Source organism: Rattus norvegicus, chromosome X, assembly GCF_021556685.1.
Source record: "Rattus norvegicus strain SHRSP/BbbUtx chromosome X, alternate assembly SHRSP_T2T, whole genome shotgun sequence".
In the NCBI taxonomy this organism is placed as follows: Eukaryota; Metazoa; Chordata; class Mammalia; order Rodentia; family Muridae; genus Rattus; species Rattus norvegicus.
Window position 1 is genome coordinate 80786215 of NC_141554.1, and position 22392 is coordinate 80808606.

Here is a 22392-nt window from a genome sequence, read left to right on the forward strand (position 1 = left end):
AGGGGAAACTGTAATCAAGATACATTGTGTGAGAAAATAATCTATTTTATATAAAAGAGGAAAACATAAAAAGAAAGTTTAACAGTCAAAATATAAAATATTGAGTAGTCATTGGTTTAGACTGATATTTTCAAAATGTATACTCATATGACAAAATATATCAGACACACTATCTGGAATCAGCTGTGAATACTGATATCAACAGCTTTAATGTTTACTAAAAGACTAGAACATTGAACCGTGTAATCTATTTACCCAAATTTTATAACTGCATTGAAAATTAACAACCATCATGATCCATGAGCAATATGCAAATGTGATTTAAACAATTATGGATATACTATCATAAAATATGTAGTTGAATGTTCCAATTATCTATCATTCTTGCTGATAATGACATGTGTGTCAAGTATTAGGCTAGAGACACAGAAGCAGAGTTTGAGAAGTCACAGGCATTTTACTGAGATCATTTACTGATGTAATTTTAAGAATATTCTAAGTCAGCAATAATTGGAATGATGGAATGATGTGTTTTCAGGGTATATATCATAACACAAAGGTTCCAGTGCTGACATTCTATTGGCAACACACATAACCAAAGATTTTGATCTTTCTTCCTCTTCTAGTAATTTAAATACAAAATATATGATAAATACAAATAGAATGTTCTTGTTTCATCTCAGTCATTTCTATAATTCTCCATATTTACCTTTATTATTTTATTACTGACATTTTTGATACTTGTGATATCATTTGGTTAAAAGGCATGTGGAACACAGTGATAAAAGCATGTTTTCATGTAGATTTAGAGAAATTAAATGGTTCTTCACAATGTCTTCAACAAGTAATTCAGTTTGGAAACCCATGGTGTATTTCCTTTTAAGTGACCCATGCTGGCCATATTTATAATATTCTTGTAATTTTGTTGGTTTGCTTATTTGATTAGGCTCTGGGGGTTGAAGACAGGGCCCTGGACATGCTAAGACATAAGCTTTGACATCACACTCCAATATTGTCTTAATAAAATAATTGAACATAGTTATGGTATACAAGGTGATGTTTTGGTTCATGTACACAATAAGCATATATTATCGTAATAGTACCATTAGAGCAATAGAATGGTAACATACAGAGTATAGATTTGACTCAAGTTTGATGTTTTAATGAGTGAGGACTGAAAAATATAAGACACACAGTTATTAATTATGTATGCTATAACTGCCTCTGAAGAAACTGAACTAAATAAACAATATCTATTTTGGAAGTTACTTAAGTCACTCTATAATAGGGTTACCCTGTGTGTTCATTTTACTTTGTTGTCTTATCCTTTGTCTTTATCAGAAATTAGGCAAGAATAAAATTAGTCTTACAGTTCTGAGGACAAAACTGCCAAGAAACTAAGAAAATCTAGTAGCTTTAAGTCATGAGTTAACTGGAAAACGAGTTGCATAGTTTGAGTATGATAGAACTAATGAGCCTAATCCTAATGATCTATTATCATAAGAAGATCTTCAGTATTTGACGGTAATAAAATATAATTAAATTTAATAGAATAATGTTTCCTTCAGCTAATGTTTCCATTCCTCCCCTAGAGAAGAACACAACTAGTAAAGATAAGAATTTATTTCCCTTCCCTTTGTTCTCCAACTCTCCCTAGGAACAGTGTTTGCCATGTATAACTCATGTGCTAAACTAACTCAATTGTTATATTAATAAATTCACAGAACTTAAGAGATCATAACAAATTAGTGCAAACCAGAAACTGAAGGATCCACTGTGAGACTTTGTTAGGGCAGTTTCCTCAAATCCCTGGAGTAAGAACACAGTTATATGTTAATGGCTTATCATTTACAAATCCATCTAATTATGTGAAAATATGTACTTACATTGCATTAATAGAATACCAAAAGTATTATTACAAAAGTAAAGTTAATAAAATCAAAGTATGTGTTCTACCAAGCATATTTACCATGGATTTTCAAATTGTAAATGCAATATTTTTGTTTAATTCTTTGATTTCAATTATTTAAAAAGTACTCAATTTAAGAATGATTAGTCTTGACACATTTGACCTTTGGAATCTGATATAAGATTTTACCAAAAGTTACGCATTGACCTGAGTCTTTTCGCCTTCTAGGATGGGGACTCAAAGGATGTACAGATGTATAGCTGATGCAAAAATTAACACGTTCTTGAAATTAACTTTTCTTACTTTTATAATGTTGAATCAGCTGTGAACCCTGATCTAGGCATTGTGCTAAGTGGTTTGTACAAATTATTGATCTTCTTATAAATCTACTCTCTTACAGAAACATTCTCTCTGATGCAGTATTATAGGCAAAAGCTTACATGCCTGGGGGAAATTTTACTTTAATGTCAACCAAAAGACTTCTGAAGGTCAATCAAAGGGTAGCACAGACAGAATTTGAACTAGATCAATGCGAATCCAAGGTCTGTCTTCTTACTCTTTCAGATTTATCCCTCTTTATTAACATAATCCTGGGAGACCATGTAGAAACTCATATTACTCATCTAAGATTCTAGCTTGTTTTGGAGGTTTACAAGCCTCAGAGATTTAATGGCTCGTGATATCCTTATCCATAAAGCTACTTTCATTGTAAAGGAAATAGGAAAGGAAGACCTAGATGTCAAATTGATCTTCCTGAAACCTTCTCAATGTGAATGTATTTTTTTTCAGGATTTCTTCTGTCCATAAGTGATATAAGTTAATTTGAAACTTGCATAAGCAAACAAGGATAACATCCTGTTTCATGTAATTTAGCAAGTGGCAAATAAACATAATTTCCTGTCTCAAGTAATGCATGCTCAGGAAATGCTAAATTTCAGGTATGTAAATGGTATGAGGTGGCAGACCATATCTGGCAGTTCTTGACTGTGCATTCTTTGTGGTTCATTCTAGATCTTAAAACAAAAGGCATGAAGAGAAATAGCTTGTATTTGATTCTATTCAGTAAGGTTGTATATACATAATCCATCTTAATTTGGGGGAGTGAAAGATTGGGGAGATTGAGAAAGGAAGAATACAATTGAAAGAAACAATCTCCATTATGAAATTGCTTGTGCTTCTGCCAAAAAGTAACGTTGGGTGCTCAGTCAGGCTCCAAATTCTAATTTTATTGTATGGTATTTGTATGAAAATAAAGAGACAGACATATGCAGTACAGATACATTTGAAATAATTAACCCTTAATGAAGAAGTTGAAACATCTCACATATAGGTTTAGTATCAACATTCTTTTAGTAAGCACTCCAGAACCCAAGGCACGCTTTCTTCTAGGTAGACTGAGCCCCTTTTGAATATTTTTTCATTACTTACAGATCACTAGGAGCAATGTTTTCATTCTTTGAATCATAAAACTTTAATAATGTACCTGTTTATAGTTATTAATAATGTATTGCAATATTTTGTGGAAGTAAAAATTACTTTTCTATCAGTTAGATAACAATATTGTTATCTACAAGGAATCACAATAACTGCTATGCCTTTAAATTCACATATGAATCTACAATCCTCTTTCTACATTTTTCACTTCCACACAATGACAGAGAATCTATTTTGAAGGATTGTATATGTTCCTGGATTAAACCTACAGTCTACAGAAAGAAGACTTCTGGGTATAGATAGGGCAAACATAGTGAATTGTGCCCAAAGCCTTCCACTTCATCTCACATCCCTGTACACAGCAACTCTATACATGAGAAAACGTGCAGGCTGCAATGCTGCTTCTACCATGTCTGATTTTTGTAAAGACAACATAGCAGGAATTACTAGCACACTGGTCCAGCAACCTTGCTCAGGAGCAGGGCTACATTTTTTCTCAGTGTAATATCATCAGATAGTTACTAAAACAGGAATAGGAAAGTTTTCTGTTACACAAATAAGAATGTTCTGGATGACTAAATTACTTGCATATAATAAATATTAAGGAAGACATTTCTTGTAATATGGGAATTTATATTCCAAGATACGCTATTTCTTTGGTTAAAGAAAATCATATCCAGGTAGACAGCGTGAAATACTAGAACTGACATTGTAACAAACATCCTTTACCTAACTCTTTTAGAAATCTCCCGCAAAATCTTTACTAAGCAAAGCTTCCCCCTGAGTTTCCTTTGCCCCGCCTTTGAGAAATAAAAAGAATCAGGTTCAAAAGCAAGAAAATTATCAGACCAAGAGAGAATAATTTAAACATTTTATGGTTGTTAGCACACTAAAATTAACCAATAAATTCTTGACTTATCTGTTTCTGAACTGTGTCTTTTAGATAACTGTGCCTTTAGTTAGTTCTTTTAACTAAAAATTAATAAATATTTTGCCTCTGGATTTTAATAGATGAAGAAAGAAATATCCCTTAGTTGTGGCAAAGATTATATCCAGTCCTGTATGTTTTCAACCCAAGTGCTTTGTACACTGGAATACTCTTTACCTTGTCAGCTTTACTCTGTATCCCTAGGATAAATGCAATGTCTTCCCATCTCTATATTGGTTCATGCCCTTCAGCCACATTCAAGCTGCAAAGGAGTCTTTGCTGTGGCATCCAACATTATTAGAGTACTTTAATCTATTCTCTGTTGCCTGAGGATGCCCCACCCACAAGGTTGAAGGACCTACCACCACTGTAACAATCGTCTCATGGAAAATCTAGGTTTTCAGTTACATAGTTGAAGTTGAAAAAAATAATGCTCTGACAGTCTTTTGTTCTTAAACCCAGGTATTGGTATATTGTAAGTTCATCCAAATTCTATTCTATTGTAACTGGAGTTGAATTGACTTTCAATGTCCTTTGACTACATATATTAAAGGAGAACAGATGAACTTTTTTCTAAAATGTGCAAATGCCCAAGAGTCTAAGAGTGTTTGATGTCCTACTTCTGATGAACTGTGAGTAACCAAATGGCAACCACACAGGCAAACATGTCTCACATTTGCAGACAATAGTATTCCTTGGAATTGGTAATGATAGTCTCTTCTGCCTACAAAGAACGTTGTGGACTTTAATGACAAGCAAAAGCCAACCCATGAAGTTATGTCAGAAGACACTAAAACCAATTACTCTCAATAGTTCAGCACTTATATTTTTCAATACATAGTTGGGAGCAAAGGCTCTGACTTGCTGCTGATAACCCTCTAGACCTTAGGCTGTGTTTTCATATTGGTTTTGTGAATATGAAGAGGGTTGGAAAGTCCTGCAGAAGCAGGGTTAGAAGTCACAGGTTGGCTTTAATATTTGACTGTAGTGTTGGAATACTCTTGACACTGCTTGGGCCTTCCCCTTAAGAAAAAGAGGTTATGGGCATATTTACATACACTGCCAGTTTAATGCCCTAACTACAGAGCCCTGAAAGTTTGCACTCTTTTCTGGGTTTCAAGTGAGGTTCCTGGAGAGGACAAAAAATCCTAGATCCATTTATTTGAGTCTGGTTAAGGAATATTTGCTCTTTCTTGGAAAAGTGGCCCCTGGGGTGCAATTATTTCACATGTCTTAGAGTTTTACAATTTAATGCAAAACAGTAACCTTGTGTCCCCTCCTCATCTCCCTTCCTGCCTATCTGGAGCCCCATTCAAGCACCCCCAGCCCCTCCTTCCTCTCAGATTCTGAAGTGTCACTCACAGTGCTTTCTTACTTTCAACAGCTTCCAAAATAAACAGCGGAGGTTGTCACCGACTGGGCATTCACTCAGTTGGATACAACAGTATCTCCCAATCACTTTCCTGTGAGCTGCCCTTGGCGGCAGGTCCACTCCCTAAAAGGCCAGCATTTGCCAATCTCTGACTTCTGCCAGGTCCCAGAATCAAGGATTTCAGAACTGATGGTATATACGTGCCCACCGAGAAGGAGGAGAACAGAAAAAGAAAGGGAGACTACACCTCATAGGATTTTGACTCAAGTTTAATATTTCTCTTTTATTTTGTCTATTTAAATAAAATATATTCATATATAACAGAGGGGGAGATTTTTCTGTTGTTGAGTGTGGATCTAAAAGTTGGTTTTCAGATTTAAGACTTTTTCTGTGAGCTTTTCCTCCCGTGCCTCTCTCATCTGCGCCCTCCCTCTCCCCCTCCCTCCCCAGCCCAGCTCAGGTTGAAACTTTGCAGCACGCATTCACTTCTACCCCTCCAGGGATGGCTCTGAGCTCTCGAGCGCACGCCTTCTCGGTGGAGGCCTTGATGGGGAGACCCAGCAAAAGAAAAGCTCAAGACCCAAGAGAGGAGATGCAGCCTGAGCTGCAGGAGGAGCAGTTCATAGAGGAAGGGGAGGAGATACTGAGCAGCCCTTCTGGGGACAGTGAGCAGCCGGGTAAGTACACTCAAGCAGCCCTGCTACCCTGAGCACTTCTCTCCTGCGCGCCCTGGCTGGAGCGTGTCTTCTTTGCCTATTCTTTGCGTAGCGGCAAGGATGTCCTGGCATGACCGGCCCCACAAGTCGGGTTCTGTATTGTGGAACACATTAGTCACCTGACTTTAGGACAAATTTCAGAGTCTGAATTTCACTGGAAGTGCTATGGTTTGTTTGCAAAGAAAATGAGGGTCCCACTTGCTTTTAGAGGAGTGATTCACACACCTCTTACAATATCCTAAGAGCTAAATCTAGCTGTTCTTCTCAACAAGAAGCAGCGTGTCCCCCAAAAGTCCAAGAAAATCTAGATTCAGGTTGTTTATGAAAGTTGGGTTAGAGAGAATTTTGAGTGTCCTACCTTTTATGGGATACAAGTTGCACACCACCCCCCACCTCTTCATTAAGAGATCACAAAGGGTTTTGTGGGAAACTTACACTTCAGACTTCCTGGGGGTGGGGTGGGAGGACAGGGTCTATCAGTTCAAAGATAGTCTCCTGAGAAAACGGTGTGTGCAACCTCCCAAACTCTCGAATCCCGTCTATCTAGCAGAAAAACGACCCAAGGCAGAATCTTCAAAAACTGTTTTCTCCTGCTCTGACAACGAGAGCAACAGCCTGGAAAGTCTGCTGGAGGAAAGCATTATCCAAGTGGAGCTTCAGGGATCTGACCTATGGAAGAGATTCCACGACATTGGCACTGAGATGATCATTACCAAAGCGGGCAGGTTCGTTCAGCTGGGCCAGTGACTTCCCTAAATCACACACAGTAGGCACTTAAGGAGGAGAAATCAGTTTTTGTAATGTGAAGCTCCTCCCCCTTCCCGTTCCTTGGCAGATGTTAGAAAGCTACAGACTCCTCAATCTATTGCTCTGGCAAGTACCTAGGTGCATTAAATGGTCGACTCCTGTTTTCTGATACATCTTTACTCCAAGGACTCACTCTTCCGGTTCCTGCCTGTGTGCTGTATGCAAAAATCCAGACCTGTGTAGGCCGGGTGTACTTCCAACTTCTTACTGTTGTGGACAGGGTCTCAGTGCAAGCCTAGCAAATAATACTTCATCCACCATCCCTGGTTCAGACCACTAGGAAGTCAGCCTTTCCACAAGCTAACCCTTTGGTGTGGGGCAGCTTCCTAACTATTCTTTCTAATTTCAACCATTTACAAATGTACTTCACATATCCTTTTCCTAAATGCAGCAAGGAAACAAAACTTCTCCTGTTCCACTTTTTTTCTTATAATTTTAATATCACATGGGAGGTCATGGATAAGGACTCACTATAAGATATTCTACACCACTAGGAAATCTCAGACTTGTTAAATCAACCATCTTTTTCTTGCACAACAAATGTCATTCCCTGAGCCCATCATAGAAAGGGAAGAGTACTGATTCTTTGTCCACAATTCATCTTCTTTCAAAACTCTAATACATCCCTCCTCAGGTTCTAGTTTCTATCCAAATCCATTTTTTCCCACAGACGTATGTTTCCTTCTGTTCGGATCAAGGTGAAAGGGATGGACCCTGTGAAGCAGTACTATGTGATTTTGGACGTGGTACCGGTGGATTCCAAACGCTATAGGTAACTTGATAGATATGGGGATGTTCCAGTTTACATAGCTAAATTCCAAATGGGCCGAGGGCAGAGATTCCGAGCATCAGTCCTGCAGCTAGACACCTGAAAGCAGGATGTATTTTAAAGTATACATAGTGAGGAGAGAGGATTGCTCATCCTTGCACTTTGATAGCTGAATTTTCTCATTTGAATCTGGGTTCAAAGTGAAGGAAGGGCTGATCTTTTCTATTCCCTCCTCCTGGGAGTTGGTGTTAAATGGCTCTGTATTGTACCTTCTGCCTACCCACTCTCCTGTATCTTAGATATCTAAACTGCGGTTGAACTGGACTCTGGCACCCTGGAGGCAAACAGTTCGGAAAAAATTTAGGGAGGAGAAATGCCATAGATTTAAGGGGGACCCTGGCTTCTGGGAACAGCCTGTAGCCCGGTCAGGTTCTCAAATGCTACCATGATTTACCCAAACCTAGTGGTAGAGTCTTAGGGTCAGGTCTAGGTTTTTGCCCATCTATTGTCCCCCTTTTTACCTGAAAGGATGGCAGGATTCAGACAGTATCAGGATTCTATTATGCTTTTCTCTTGAAACCCCTAATTTGGCTGGATCAAATACATACAAATTGTTCTGAAGATCAGAACCCTTTGAGTTAGCTAGCAGCTTAAGAAGCTCTGCTCTGCTCTGCTGACGCTTTCACTGGGAACTCTGAAAGTGAAGGGGAGGGTGATGCGAAAACAGCCCAACGTAAGCTGAGTACAGTCAACCTTGGGCGCCTGTGGTGCGTGGCTCTTGCAGGGGAGCCTATCTAGGCTCTTAGCTGCTTCTCAAGGCAAGAAAGTGCAACTCACCAGCAACTTGGAACCTCGTCAGCCGGGAAACAGTAGCAATTGCTAGCTTTTCGCTTTGTACTGGCACTGGTTTCTTGGGGAATGCTCAGAGCAAAACTCAGTTTGAGATCGGAAACAGATCAGAAAAATCAGCCTGGAGGACGTACGGGGCGGGGTTCCTTTGGAGTTTTCTGCTGTGAAGTTTAATTGGCAAAGGGGTTCGTAGCGAAAGGGGGCTTTGACTAAAACTATTAAGTGTGTGCAGGACAGACTTAGTGCTTTTCCCTGTGTTTCATTCTTCGCGCTTCTCGCTCGCTTGTCATTCATGGACTTTTTAAGGCATAGCTACAGTGGGAAAATAAATCTGATTCCTGCTCCGGTTTCTTTGAAGAAATACGGGACTCAGATATCCCACGCCATTTTTACTCGCCCGGACAATTCATTGCATTTGGATGGCATATGCATATTTACTCTTCGTTTTTTTTTTTTTTTTGTTCGTTCGTTCATTCATTTGTTTGTGTGTTGCCCTTGAACACTCTTTGAAAATGAGGTTAGATCTTCTGTTTATTTACTAGCTTTTGGGATACGCGTTTGAATCTTTGGTAAGGCTCTAAAGTAGAGAAGTCTGAAGTGTCCCATTCCTCTGCTTTGTGCTGGCTGAGCCTAAAGCTAACTTCACTCATTTTTTATTCCCTCAGGTATGTGTATCACAGTTCACAGTGGATGGTAGCTGGAAATACTGATCATTCATGCATCACTCCCAGATTTTATGTCCACCCGGACTCCCCTTGCTCAGGAGAAAACTGGATGCGTCAAATCATCTCTTTTGATCGAGTAAAACTCACCAACAATGAGATGGACGACAAGGGCCATGTAAGTGAGCACAATGTTTCTCCTGGAGGAGGTAAGTGCCAAGGCTCCTGGTCAGAGGGAGTCCTCAAGAAGTCACTCTTCTTTGTAAGTGTTGAATGTTTTGGGAACCAAGCTCTTGGATCTGTAAGTCATAGACTGCAAAGGCTCCTTTAACCTGAGGGCTAGATTCCAGAAGGGGTAACTGCAGGGATTGTAAGGATCCAAAGACCCCCCCCCCCCCCCCGCAAAGAGAGGGCAGTTTAAGCTAGAGAGAGGGTATCCTGCCTTGGGGAACAGGAGGGAACACTTCACAGGGCTGTCCAACTTCCTAGGTAACACTGTGGGCTTCAGCTTCCCTTAGAGTCCACACAGTTGTTACCTTTGAGGTTGAGGGACACAGGGGAGCGAATGAGAAACCAGGCTGGACGTTTTCATAACATGCTGCCAGTCCTGCTTATTTTCAGGTTTTCTGGAATTTTTTTAAACTTTGTATTGATCCTTTGTGAATTTTACATCATGCACCCACCTCATGCTCTCCTTCCAGTCCCTTATATCTGCCCTTTGTTCTTGAAATCTTCCTCCCCAAAATAAAACATACACGCAAACAAATAGCAACAGCAACAACAAAACAAACTTAAAAAAAAAAAGAAAGCAAAGCAAACATCTCATTTTGGAAGCTGTAGTGTGGCCCCCTGTTTATCCTTCTGTCCTGCAAACGTTCATTGCTGTGAGTCATTGGTCTGGTTTTAGGTCTCTGGCTTCTATGACAAGAATAAGGATTTAATATTGATGATGTTACAGAAGTCAGAGGTTTCCTAGATCCTGAGCCTTCTTCTTAGGTATACTCCACTGTCATCCTAGTCTTGTACCAACCACAAAAGAAGAAAAGGACCAGGATTAGGAGGTGTGGAATATCAGGCTTCTGGCAATATCTGGGAACATCATTTACTGACCAGAGAGATCTTATCAGTTGATCAGGTCCTCTTGACATTTCCTTATCACATGGTCATCCACATTTGAGAGCAGGAAAGGCTGGATATGGAATTTGCTCCATAGTGTCACTGTCACTGTGGTGCCTTACTCTGGAATGCCTTCAGCTAGCAGGGGTTCTGTTGGGGGCGAAACCCCACAACAAAGTCCTTCCTGGCATACCTATATCTAGTTATTTGGTGTGTCTTCACTGGCGGTTATTATAAACTGGCGATGGTGTTGGGGAAAAGTAGGTGTTTAAGATGGCATTTAACCATTTCTTCCTCAGATCATTCTGCAGTCCATGCATAAGTACAAACCCCGTGTGCACGTGGTGGAGGAGGACAGCAGGATTGACCTGTCCCTGATTCAGTCCTTTCCTACTGAAGGAGTTAAAACATTCTCCTTTAAAGAAACTGAATTCACTACAGTGACAGCTTACCAAAACCAGCAGGTAAAGCTGTCTAGGTCCCTGTAAGTGAGAGTGGCTCCACTGGTATATTGGGATAGAAGAGCATTTCATGGGATACATTTTAAATGATGGAGAAAATATCATGGTTTTATTTTATTTTCCAGTCATAACTGATAGAAAGAGTTGTGGTTCTTGTGTTAAACAGGAGGAGATCGGGGCAAAAGGGACTACTGGCAAAGGAGAAATTGTTTTTAATTCTGACTTATCTATGTGCTCATGTTTATTTAAAGTACTCCATTATAGTGATAACACTGTTGTTAAGAACATAGGCTGCATTTTTCTCTTTGTCTTTCTTTTGAATTCATAGATTACCAAACTGAAAATAGACAGGAATCCTTTTGCCAAAGGATTTAGAGATCCTGGGAGAAACCGGTAAGTAACCTAGCAATCAAATTTAATATTTATGTAGCCATCTTAATAACTAATTACTAAAAATAATAGGTAAATAGAATTGAAATCAGACAGAGTATTTACATAGCTCTTTTGTGAGTATTGAAGATAGGGCACCTGTGAATCAAAGACTCAGAAGCTTACACTTTGACAGGTAGGAAAATAACCCCAGGTTTAGATCCTAAACCATTTCTTCTTCTACTATTCCTCCTACACAGTGTTGAGATGCTAGTAGTATAGACATGTGGAGCTTACAGAAATGTACTCAGACCCAAGCTCCTAGTGTGGATTTTACAGACATTTATGAGACCCTAACTAATAATCCCTCATAAAGTATAACAAGTATATATGGATTATTATATTCACAAAGTGTATCTCTTTTTTAGGGGTGTACTGGATGGATTTTTAGAGACCTACCCCTGGAGGCCTTCTTTCACTATGGATTTTAAACCTTTTGTCCCAGACACACAAAGTAAGAAAACCTTTTAACTTTCTGTTTTATTTTTACATATTATTGCAGTAACAAAAGGCATAACTCTTAAGGCAAATTCTACTCAAGAGGATAATTATATGCCAGAAAAAATGTGTGTTCACAAGAAGTATCTATTTATTATGTAGGAAAGTAAGAGGTAAAGACAGGCAGAAACTGAAACTTAAGGGAGATAGTGAAGTGATGTTGCAAGCAGATATATTGGTTACCTCACTTATTGAATTATCTTACACATGTATTATATCATACATCATACATGAATTCCATAGTATCTCATTCCTTTATATGAAGAATCTAGGCTATTTTCACGTATGTGTTGCTGTTATTTCCAAATTCTTCAAAAATTCATTGAACATATGATACATGGTAACAACATATTACGAAGTTGGTAGCATTTAAGGTAAAGTGTATGTTGAGCATGGAAAACGAGTTAGGAAGAAATAAATGCAAGTATAATGCTACATATACAGGATGTGACTTGTTACTGCTTGGAGGGAAACTGAAAGTAAAAGATGAATACTACAAACAGAAAATAACAATTAAGAAATTGTGGTTAATAAGGCAAAAAATTACTCTCACCATGTAAAAACACAAAATGGGCCAAATCTAGCATGAATGTGGTTCAATTTGTCTACTTATAAAATTTTAAATGGTTTTTAATTTATGCATTAGAATTGAGCATATTAGTGGGGTTCCATGTGATATTTTCATTCCAATATCCATTAAAAATATTTAGACTCATTGAATCATATTTATGTCCTTAAGCAGTTATCACCTTTATATAGTGAAAACTGTTAAGATCCATTGCAGTTTTCCCAAAAGCACAATATACTTTTGTTACCTATACTCCCTACTGTGCAATAGTACATGGTAACTTCTTGTTAGTCTCTAATTATAACTCAGAACATTCTGATTTGACATTTGCTCATTCCCTTTTGACCTCCATTTCTCTCAGTATTTGGTAGTCATCATTATGTTCTCAGTTGTCAGATCTTTTATATTTCACATGAGTGAAACCTACAGTATGTGCTTTTCTACATCACAACCAATTTAATTGTCACAAGTATTTAAAAATATTTGTAATGTGTTTCTTAACAAGCAGTACACTGCCTTATGAAAGCATTATCATCATAGTTGGATAATGCATGCGTTCTAGTAAAATAATCTGCAACTTTATTTACACAAAGAGTTATAAATAGAATATTTTATTTATAACCAACATAAAACTGGCTCTGTTCATTTTTACCCCACTAAAGTTGCTTGTCTGTGGACATTTATTTAACCTTGCATTTATGGAGCAAGACATCAACATTACACTAAAGTTTCACATGATGCTATAACAAGTAGCTGTAATGTAAAGAAATTAAGTATAATTATTGTTGAAATGAAGTACTTTAGTGAGTTGCATAAAAAGCTATGAACAGTTTCTTGAATAAATCAGTTCAACTGGCAGCATCAGGCAACATAGTTTTAAAATATTAAATAACCTAAATTTTAAAAAAGGACATAAATGAACATTAATCGATCACTTAAAATACCATTAACTTCATCATTTATGGATGGTAGAGCACACTCTAATTGGAGAGAAGCAATAGTTCTTAAAATAACTTTTCATTGCTTTATTACAGATATTTGTCATTCTGCCACTAAAATATTAATGTATATTTATATACAAATATACTCAAAATAACAAAATTATCAGCAAAATTTTACAACTTCATTAAGTATAGTCAAACATAATTGACTGAATATTTATAAAAATAAAGTTGAAAATCTTGATTTTCCTGGGCCATATTATAATTTTATTATCAGTTAAGCCAGTGGTTCTCAACCTTCCTAGTATTGCCATACTTTAATACAGTTCCTCAGGTTATGGTGACCACCAACCATAAATTCATTTGTTTGCTACATTTATCTTATAACTGTAATTTTGCTACTGTTATGTATAATAATATACAAATCTGATGTGCATGATATCTGATATGTGACCCCTAAACAGGGGCATGCCCCACAGGTTGAGAACCACCATGTTAAACATTAAAAGATTTGGATGCCCCTGAGTGAACACTTTCCTTCTCACCTTAATGTTAATGAAGCACTGTCTTCAATTCTTGGTAGAGAGAACCATAGAAATCTCCCTGTTTCTTATTTTCACATAAAAACATTATTGTCAATATGTTCTTCACCAATTTTCATATTTACTTGCTTTAATGCTGAAACAATCTGTAAATCCCCAAACAATAAATTATCTTGTTCAGTTTAAAAAAAAGTAAAAGGTTAGCGTTTATTTCTAACATATCATTGGTTAATATGGGGCTTCTTTAACTCTTGGGAAAATATAAAGTACAGTGAATGTTCGGTGTGTGATATATAGTAAGTATAGTTCGGTGTGTGATATATAGTCAGTATAGTTCAGTGTCTGATATATAGTAAGTATAGTTCAGTGTCTGATATATAGTAAGTATAGTTCAGTGTGTGATATATAGTAAGTATAGTTCAGTGTGTGATATATAGTAAGTATAGTTCAGTGTGTGATATATAGTAAGTATAGTTCAGTGTCTGATATATAGTAAGTATAGTTCAGTGTCTGATATATAGTAAGTATAGTTCAGTGTCTGATATATAGTAAGTATAGTTCAGTGTCTGATATATAGTAAGTATAGTTCAGTGTCTGATATATAGTAAGTATAGTTCAGTGTCTGATATATAGTAAGTATAGTTCAGTGTGTGATATATAGTAAGTATAGTTCAGTGTGTGATATATAGTAAGTATAGTTCAGTGTCTGATATATAGTAAGTATAGTTCAGTGTCTGATATATAGTAAGTATAGTTCAGTGTCTGATATATAGTAAGTATAGTTCAGTGTCTGATATATAGTAAGTATAGTTCAGTGTGTGATATATAGTAAGTATAGTTCAGTGTGTGATATATAGTAAGTATAGTTCAGTGTCTGATATATAGTAAGTATAGTTCAGTGTGTGATATATAGTAAGTATAGTTCAGTGTGTGATATATAGTAAGTATAGTTCAGTGTGTGATATATAGTAAGTATAGTTCAGTGTCTGATATATAGTAAGTATAGTTCAGTGTCTGATATATAGTAAGTATAGTTCAGTGTGTGATATATAGTAAGTATAGTTCAGTGTGTGATATATAGTAAGTATAGTTCAGTGTGTGATATATAGTAAGTATAGTTCAGTGTGTGATATATAGTAAGTATAGTTCAGTGTCTGATATATAGTAAGTATAGTTCAGTGTGTGATATATAGTAAGTATAGTTCAGTGTGTGATATATAGTCAGTATAGTTCAGTGTCTGATATATAGTAAGTATAGTTCAGTGTCTGATATATAGTAAGTATAGTTCAGTGTCTGATATATAGTAAGTATAGTTCAGTGTGTGTAGTAGTAAGGCAGCAGCAGTACTTCCAGTAGTAGAGAGAACCACATTCCAGGTTGGTCAGAGGAATACAACTATCTTTCCCCAAGCTAAAACCTGTGAACTTGCAAAGAAAACCACTCCAAGAATGAAACAGAAATGGGCATAGATAAGATTAATGGTTCAGCAGAAAAATCAGGTTTATTGTTCTCTGTGTGACTTGTCATTTTGCAGATGGAAGTAGTGGTTCATCTCCAGTGACATCTAGTGGAGGAGCTCCCTCTCCTTTGAACTCCTTACTTTCTCCATCTTGTTCTCCACCTACGGTTTACATACCACCAAGCTCCATTGGGATGACCCATCCAGAGACGTACCTGCACAATGTCAACGTGCCCTTCTGCTACAGAATTTGTCCAACTAATTATTGGCGACCACAACCTTTTGTCTTACCTACTCCTGAAAGACTACCAAGCTTCAACAGCTCTCAGTCCTTTCCCCCACTCATGATGGAAGTCCCCCTGGTATCCTCCAGGGGCTTCATCAATTCAAACAGTGGCTTACATGAAGACTGCAATGGCCATTGTCTACAAGCATCTCATTCTACCAGTCAAATGTTATATGGATTACAGAATCCTGGAAACATTTTCCATCCAAACCCCATTGCCCAAGAAGCAATCTGTTGTCCTTTTCATCCTCCCAATGGCTGTTATAGGTACAATGTTTCCATGCCACCTAGATTGGAAAATGTTGCCAATCACCTCAGTGAAAATGGTACCAATCAAATTTCTTTTACTGGAGGCAGCTGTGATCATTCCCATTGGTATCCAGCAATCAACCATTACTTTTAATATGACAACATCCACATTTTAAGACGTTCACATGTAAGCATCTATTTTCTTTATTTTTAACATACATAAAAAACATTTCTTAAAAACTTCCTTACCAAAAAGCATTGCTTTGTTTTGCTTTTAAAGTAACTTAACAAATGTTTGCAAGAATTTCTATATAATGTCATCTGTGACCTGTAATAATATGACATTATAATAACCTTGGTCTTCAAGTAAGTTACTTAATAAATACTATTTGATAAGATGTGCCATCAGTGATAATTAATGCCAGAAGATTAAGTCTCCAATTATAACATTATTAATTCACTATAATCTGTACATTACACAATTAACTAAGGCCAAAAAAAGAGATGGGTATAATTCATATAAAAAGAATAAAAGTATTTCAGCCTTATCTATGAACATTGGCTACACTATAAACAGCTATCAAGCAATTATGGGAATTCAAAATTCAATCATTTTGTCCATTTATATTTTGCCAATAGAAGAAATAGTAATTACAATTTTAAGGTGTAAATAGTTTTCAAATATTGTTTTCCATTAACCTGTGTACCTTGAATAATATTTAATACTGAAGGGATGTAAAATTCACTTGAAAACTATCTGATAGCTTATATGTAATTACTTCATTAAGTGACAAGAAGTTATTTAACTGAAAATTAAATAACATCTCTGAGTTTTTTAATTACTATACTAGAGAAGATATTAATTTTATAGTTGTTCCACTATGTGTATATATATATATCAATGCTTTAGATATCAGATAATTTTGTTATGTGTTACAGTTTTAAATCTAAGCATATATAATTAAACTAGCAATAGTAATTAATAAAAAGAGGCAACATTTTAAATGCTACAAGTTTGGCATTTATCTTATTTTACTTTGTAAATAGTTCGTAAATCATCCTTTGGCACTTTTAATTATATTAAACAAGGGAAACCTTCATACAAAATTAGACTTTGAAGAAACCTAAATCAAGTAGCCTATTTTCCTTAAACTAGGCTGTCAAATTGGCCAAGGTTTCCACCTGTTTGGCATATATATATATGGCATATATATATATATATATGGCATATATATATATATGGCATATATATATAAATATATATATATACATATATATATATATGGTTTTGAACCTGTCCTGGTATCTGATTTCCTCAAAATAAACCTAGAGAAATAAACCTTGTGTCAATTTAATAAAATTTGCACACTGAGTCAGGAAATAAGCGAACGATATTTTATCCTTGCAGAGCTCTCAATCAAGCTTAGACCTGTAGTCAGATTCCCTGGTCAGGAAGGTATTTTGTGGAACAGTCAGTCAAGCTGAAATCAATGACAAAAGTTGAACTTAGTTGAAGGTCTAAGTAGACAGATTGTTTTATTACATTGTTCATTACACTTTAAACATTAATATAAGACTTTATGTAACAGAATTTAGAACATTCAGTGTATGGTGCCTAAACTATATGGATATTATATTTTGGAAGACCAAAGTATAACTTTATAACGTTTTATATTACATACTTTTAGAATCTTAAAATTAACTAATGTCATTGCTTCTATTTAGTGTGTTTTGAAAATGAAGAGGCTTCTTCAAAACTCCCCAGCTGTAAAGAGATGGATGGTTCACACTGGCATAAGTTCTCCATATGGTCTGAAGATGGACATGAATTCATATTTTTGTGAGGTTGAAGTGTGTTTGTGGCAGGAAAAGGAGTGAATTCTTAGTGAAAGCAATTGGTGACTCAATGGATAATCAGTCTTTGAACTAACAATATCTTATGTGCTGACCACACGACACAGGTGTCAGCAACGCATAAAGACAAGCATCTGCACTGGACATTATGAAAGATTCTTCTTAAATTCTCCTAATCATTTCTATTTCGCACCTTGGGGAAATCATGGCACAGAAAGCAAATAAATACAAATGTAGCTTTTAAAAATTGTCGATGTGCCAGTCAGTTTTCTGGCTGAGCCAGAATGTATCTGAAATAAATGTGTTGTATAAAAACTAAAATATATTTTGCAAAAATTTATATGTATGCTAACAACAAATTTAGTATGTTTGATATTACAAAAATGTATATATTTATATATACCATGTATAAAGTAAAACATTTTGCATTATTGTCTCCTAATTTAATATCACTAACAAGTTTTAACGTATGTATATGGTTTTATAAATTAAAGATGTCGCTCTAATTGTGTATAAATACATAATGTGTGTGTGTGATCTCCAATGGGATATTTACTTTTCTTTAAAAATGATTTACAGTGTGATTTTTATCCCACTCCTAAAGAGAGATGCTGTACAGAGAATTTATTCAGTAGACACTATCAATTATGTATACTTATGTGGAGAGGCATATTTAAATATATTTAGAAATGTCTAATTGCATATGCTATACTTTGAGAATTGAATTGACATGGTAGAAGTACAATGCTTTATAATCCAATTTAAAGATACGTTGTTGCTTTTCTGCTAATAAATATTAAACCAGTCAAAATAACAACAATATTCGAGTATATAACAACAGTTTACCAGTTGATTCCACTGGAATTTAGCATGCCTATTGGAGGAGTTAGAAACAAACCCAATAGCTTGGTCACTGGTGGTAGTTGCTTTGATATAACTAACTTGGTATACGTTTAATCTTCTTAGATTTGATCTGCAATTTTATACTATTTTGTATTAAAACTGTATAAATAAATATGGTTTGGACGGCAACATAAAAGAGAATGAAGAGATAACATAGAACATTTGAAACATACTCCATAGGTAAAACTATTTACACAAGTGGGGACTGGCCAAATTCAACATGTTGTTTCAATAAAAAATTGAGTAAAAAGATGAGTATCATTTCCTCTCAAAGTTTCAAATGTTCATGTTTACAAATTTGTCCTGCACATTAATATGTAAACATACATTATGGTGAGCAGATGTACAGGAAAATGTTATCGTATCTTTGTATTTAGTTGAAATGTATATATATATATATATTTATTGGATCACTTTTGACTGCTTAAAAGAGTTACAACAGTTAAAGTTAAATATGATAGAAAATTCTGAGAGTATAATACAATGCATTGTAGCAATTAAACACTTCAGTCAAATATTATATTATTATTAACACGAAAGAATTATGACTTTGATTTAATATCACATTCTTATGAACTTGATTATATAATGTAATATTTTAGCTACAAAACCTGTAATTAACAATTTAATGTCTTACTAATATGAAAAGGAATAAAATCATGATCTTAAGTTAGATAAAATTTGATGTTAGTGTTTTTATTTAAATATACAATTCAATTTTTCTTCCCTTTTACAGCCATGTTTTAATGCAGTGCTTTAGTACTTAACCTTTATTTAAATTTTACCTGAAATTTTCATATTTTGCTCATAACATAAACATATTTTGACTTCTAGCCAACTAAATGAATTCACTAGTTTTCTTCCTTGTTGAATTTTATATATTCTTTGAAAGAATATTGTCATAGAAACAACACACAAATATACACACATACACACACACATATACACATAATATAGAGATCTTGCTTTGAAAGAGGCAAGAAAAATCAATGTTGAAATTTAAAATTTAGCACCCACACAAAAAACTGTATTTTAATTTAATTAAGGGAAGTCATACACAGACCAAACTGTCTATTTTACTATTAGCTACATGTTGCAAATCAGAGTTGAATTGTCTTCAATTCCTGATAATTGACAGAATTTGGCAAACATATCATTATTTTGTGATCTTTCATGGTGATTCTTTTAATTTACTTACTTATTCTTCTTTCATATATTACATTCCAACTGCAATTTCCCCTTCCTCCACTCCTCCCAGTCACTTCCCTTCCCCCACTCCCTCTCCCCCACATCCACTCCTCCTTCATTTTCCTTCAGAAAAGAGCAACCTCCTAACCAAACATGACATAACAAATTACAGTCAGACTAAGCACATACCTCATATTAAGGCTGGATGAGTCAACCCAGTAGGAGGGAAAGAATCACAACAACAGGCAAAAGAGCGAGAGATAACCCTTGTTCCCTGTTAGGAGTTCTATAAAACCACCAAGCTACACAACTGTAACAAAAATGTAGAAGACCTCTAGTCAGGGCCATGCAGACTCCCTGGTTGTCCTTCAGCAATATTTATTTTTATTTCTTTAATTGCATTTTTTATTTACATTTTAAATGTTATCCCATTTCCTAGTTTCCCCTCCAGAAGCCTGCTATCCAATCCCACCCTCACTTCTACGGGTGTGCTCCCTCAACCACCCACCCACTTCTTCCCAACTCCATGCCCTGACATTCCCCTAACTGGGGCATCAATCCATGAAAGGACCAAGGACCTTTCATCACACTGATACCAGACAAGTCCATCCTCTGCTACATATGCAGATGGAACCATAAGTCCATCCCTGTGTCCTCTTGGGATGCTGGTTTAGTCTCTGAGAGTTCTGGGTTTTCTAGGTAGTTGATATTGTGTTCTTCTTGTGGGGTTACAAAACCCTTCACTTACTTAAGTCCTTTCTCTAACTCATCCATTGGGAACTCTGTTCACAGTTCAATGGTTGACTGTGAGCATCTGCCTCTATATTTGTAATGCTCTGGAAAAGTCTCTCAGCAGAGAGCTATATCAGGCTCCTGTCAGCATGCACTTCTCTTGACATCCACAATATTGTCTGTGTTTGGTGGCTGTATATAGGATGCATCCCTATATGGGGCAGTCTCTGGATGGTCTTTAAGTCTCTGTTCCACACTTTGTCTCCATATTTCCTCCTGTGAGTATTTTTGTTCCCCTTTCTCAGAAGGTCTGAAGCATCCATACTATGGTCTTCCTTCTTCCTGAGCTTCATGTAGTTTGTGAATTTTATATTGGGTATTCTGAGTTTTGGGCTAATACCCACTTATCATTGTGTGCATACCATGTGTTTTTTTGTGATTGGGTTAACTCACTCAGGATGATACTTTCAAATTCCATCCATTTGCCTAAGAATTTCATGATGTCATTGTTTTTGATAGCTGAGTAGTACTCCATTGTGTAAATGCACCACATTTTCTGTATCCATTCCTCTTTTGAAGGATATTTGGGTTCTTTCCAGCTTCTGACTATTATAAATGAGGCTGCTATGAACATTGGGGAGCGTGTGTCCTTGCTATAAGTTGGAGCATCTTATGGATATATGACCAGGAGTGCGGTAGCTGAGTTCTCAGGTAGTAGTATATCCAATTTTCTGGGGAACCTCAAGACTGATTTCCAGAGTGGTTGTACTCTGGTTGATTTCCAGAGTGCTCCACCAACAATGGAGAAGTTTTCCTCTTTCTCCACATCCTCACCAGCATCTGCTGTCACCTGAGATTTCGATCCTAGCCATTCTGACTGGTATGAGGTGGAATTTCAGGGTTGTTTTGACTTGAATTTCCCTGATGACTAAGGGTGTTGAACATTTCTTTAGGTGCTTCTCAGTCATTTCATATTCCTCAGTTGAGAATTCTTTGTTTAGCTCTGTACCCCATTTTTTAAAAGGGTTATGTGATTCTCTGGAGTCTACCTTCCTGAGTTCTTTGTATATATTGGATATTAGCCCTCTATCAGATACAGGATTGGTAAACATCTTTTCCAAATCTGTTGGTAGCTGTTTTGTCCTACTGACAGTGCCCTTTGTCTTACAGAAGCTTTGGAACTTTATGAGGTCCCATTTGTTGATTCTTGATCTTAGAGCATAAGCCATTGGTGTTCTGTTCAGGAAATTTCCCCCTATGCCCATGTGTTCTTGGCTCTTCCCTACTTTCTCTTCTATTAGTTTCTGTGTATCTGACTTTATGTGGAGGTTCAAGATCTAATTGGATTTGATCTTTGTACAAGCCAATAATAATGGATTGATTCGCATTCTTCTACATGTTGACCTCCAATTGAATCAGCACCATTTGTTGAAAATGCTATCTTTTTTTCTACTGGATGGTTTTAGCTCCTTTGTTACAGATCAAGTAAATATAGGTTTGTGGGTTGATTTCTAGGACTTCAATTCTATTCCATTGAGCTACCTGCCTGTCTGTGTTCCAGTACCATACAGTTTTATCACTATTGCACTAATACATCTTGAGGTCAGGGATGGTGATTCTCCAGGAAGTTCTTTTATTGTTGAGGATAGTTTTTGCCATTCTGTTTTTTTTTTTATTATTCCAAATGAATTTGCAAATTGCTCTTTCTAACTCTATGAA

General features: G+C 36.2%; 1 protein-coding gene across 4 annotated transcripts in view; it reads left to right on the top strand.

The window, feature by feature from the left end:
* Positions 1–19433, top strand: part of Tbx22 (T-box transcription factor 22) — a 51028-nt gene extending 31595 nt beyond the window's left edge. For 2 of the 4 annotated variants that reach the window (NM_001434403.1, XM_087599411.1), the window contains 9 exons: positions 6144–6320; positions 6907–7084; positions 7837–7938; positions 9450–9624; positions 10862–11026; positions 11352–11416; positions 11821–11906; positions 15537–16183; positions 17722–19433. In NM_001434403.1, the coding sequence (NP_001421332.1) occupies positions 6144–6320; positions 6907–7084; positions 7837–7938; positions 9450–9624; positions 10862–11026; positions 11352–11416; positions 11821–11906; positions 15537–16150 (1562 nt within the window). In that variant the 3' untranslated portion in view covers positions 16151–16183; positions 17722–19433. 4 annotated transcript variants of the gene reach the window in all.
* The last annotated feature ends 2959 nt before the right edge of the window (positions 19434–22392 follow it).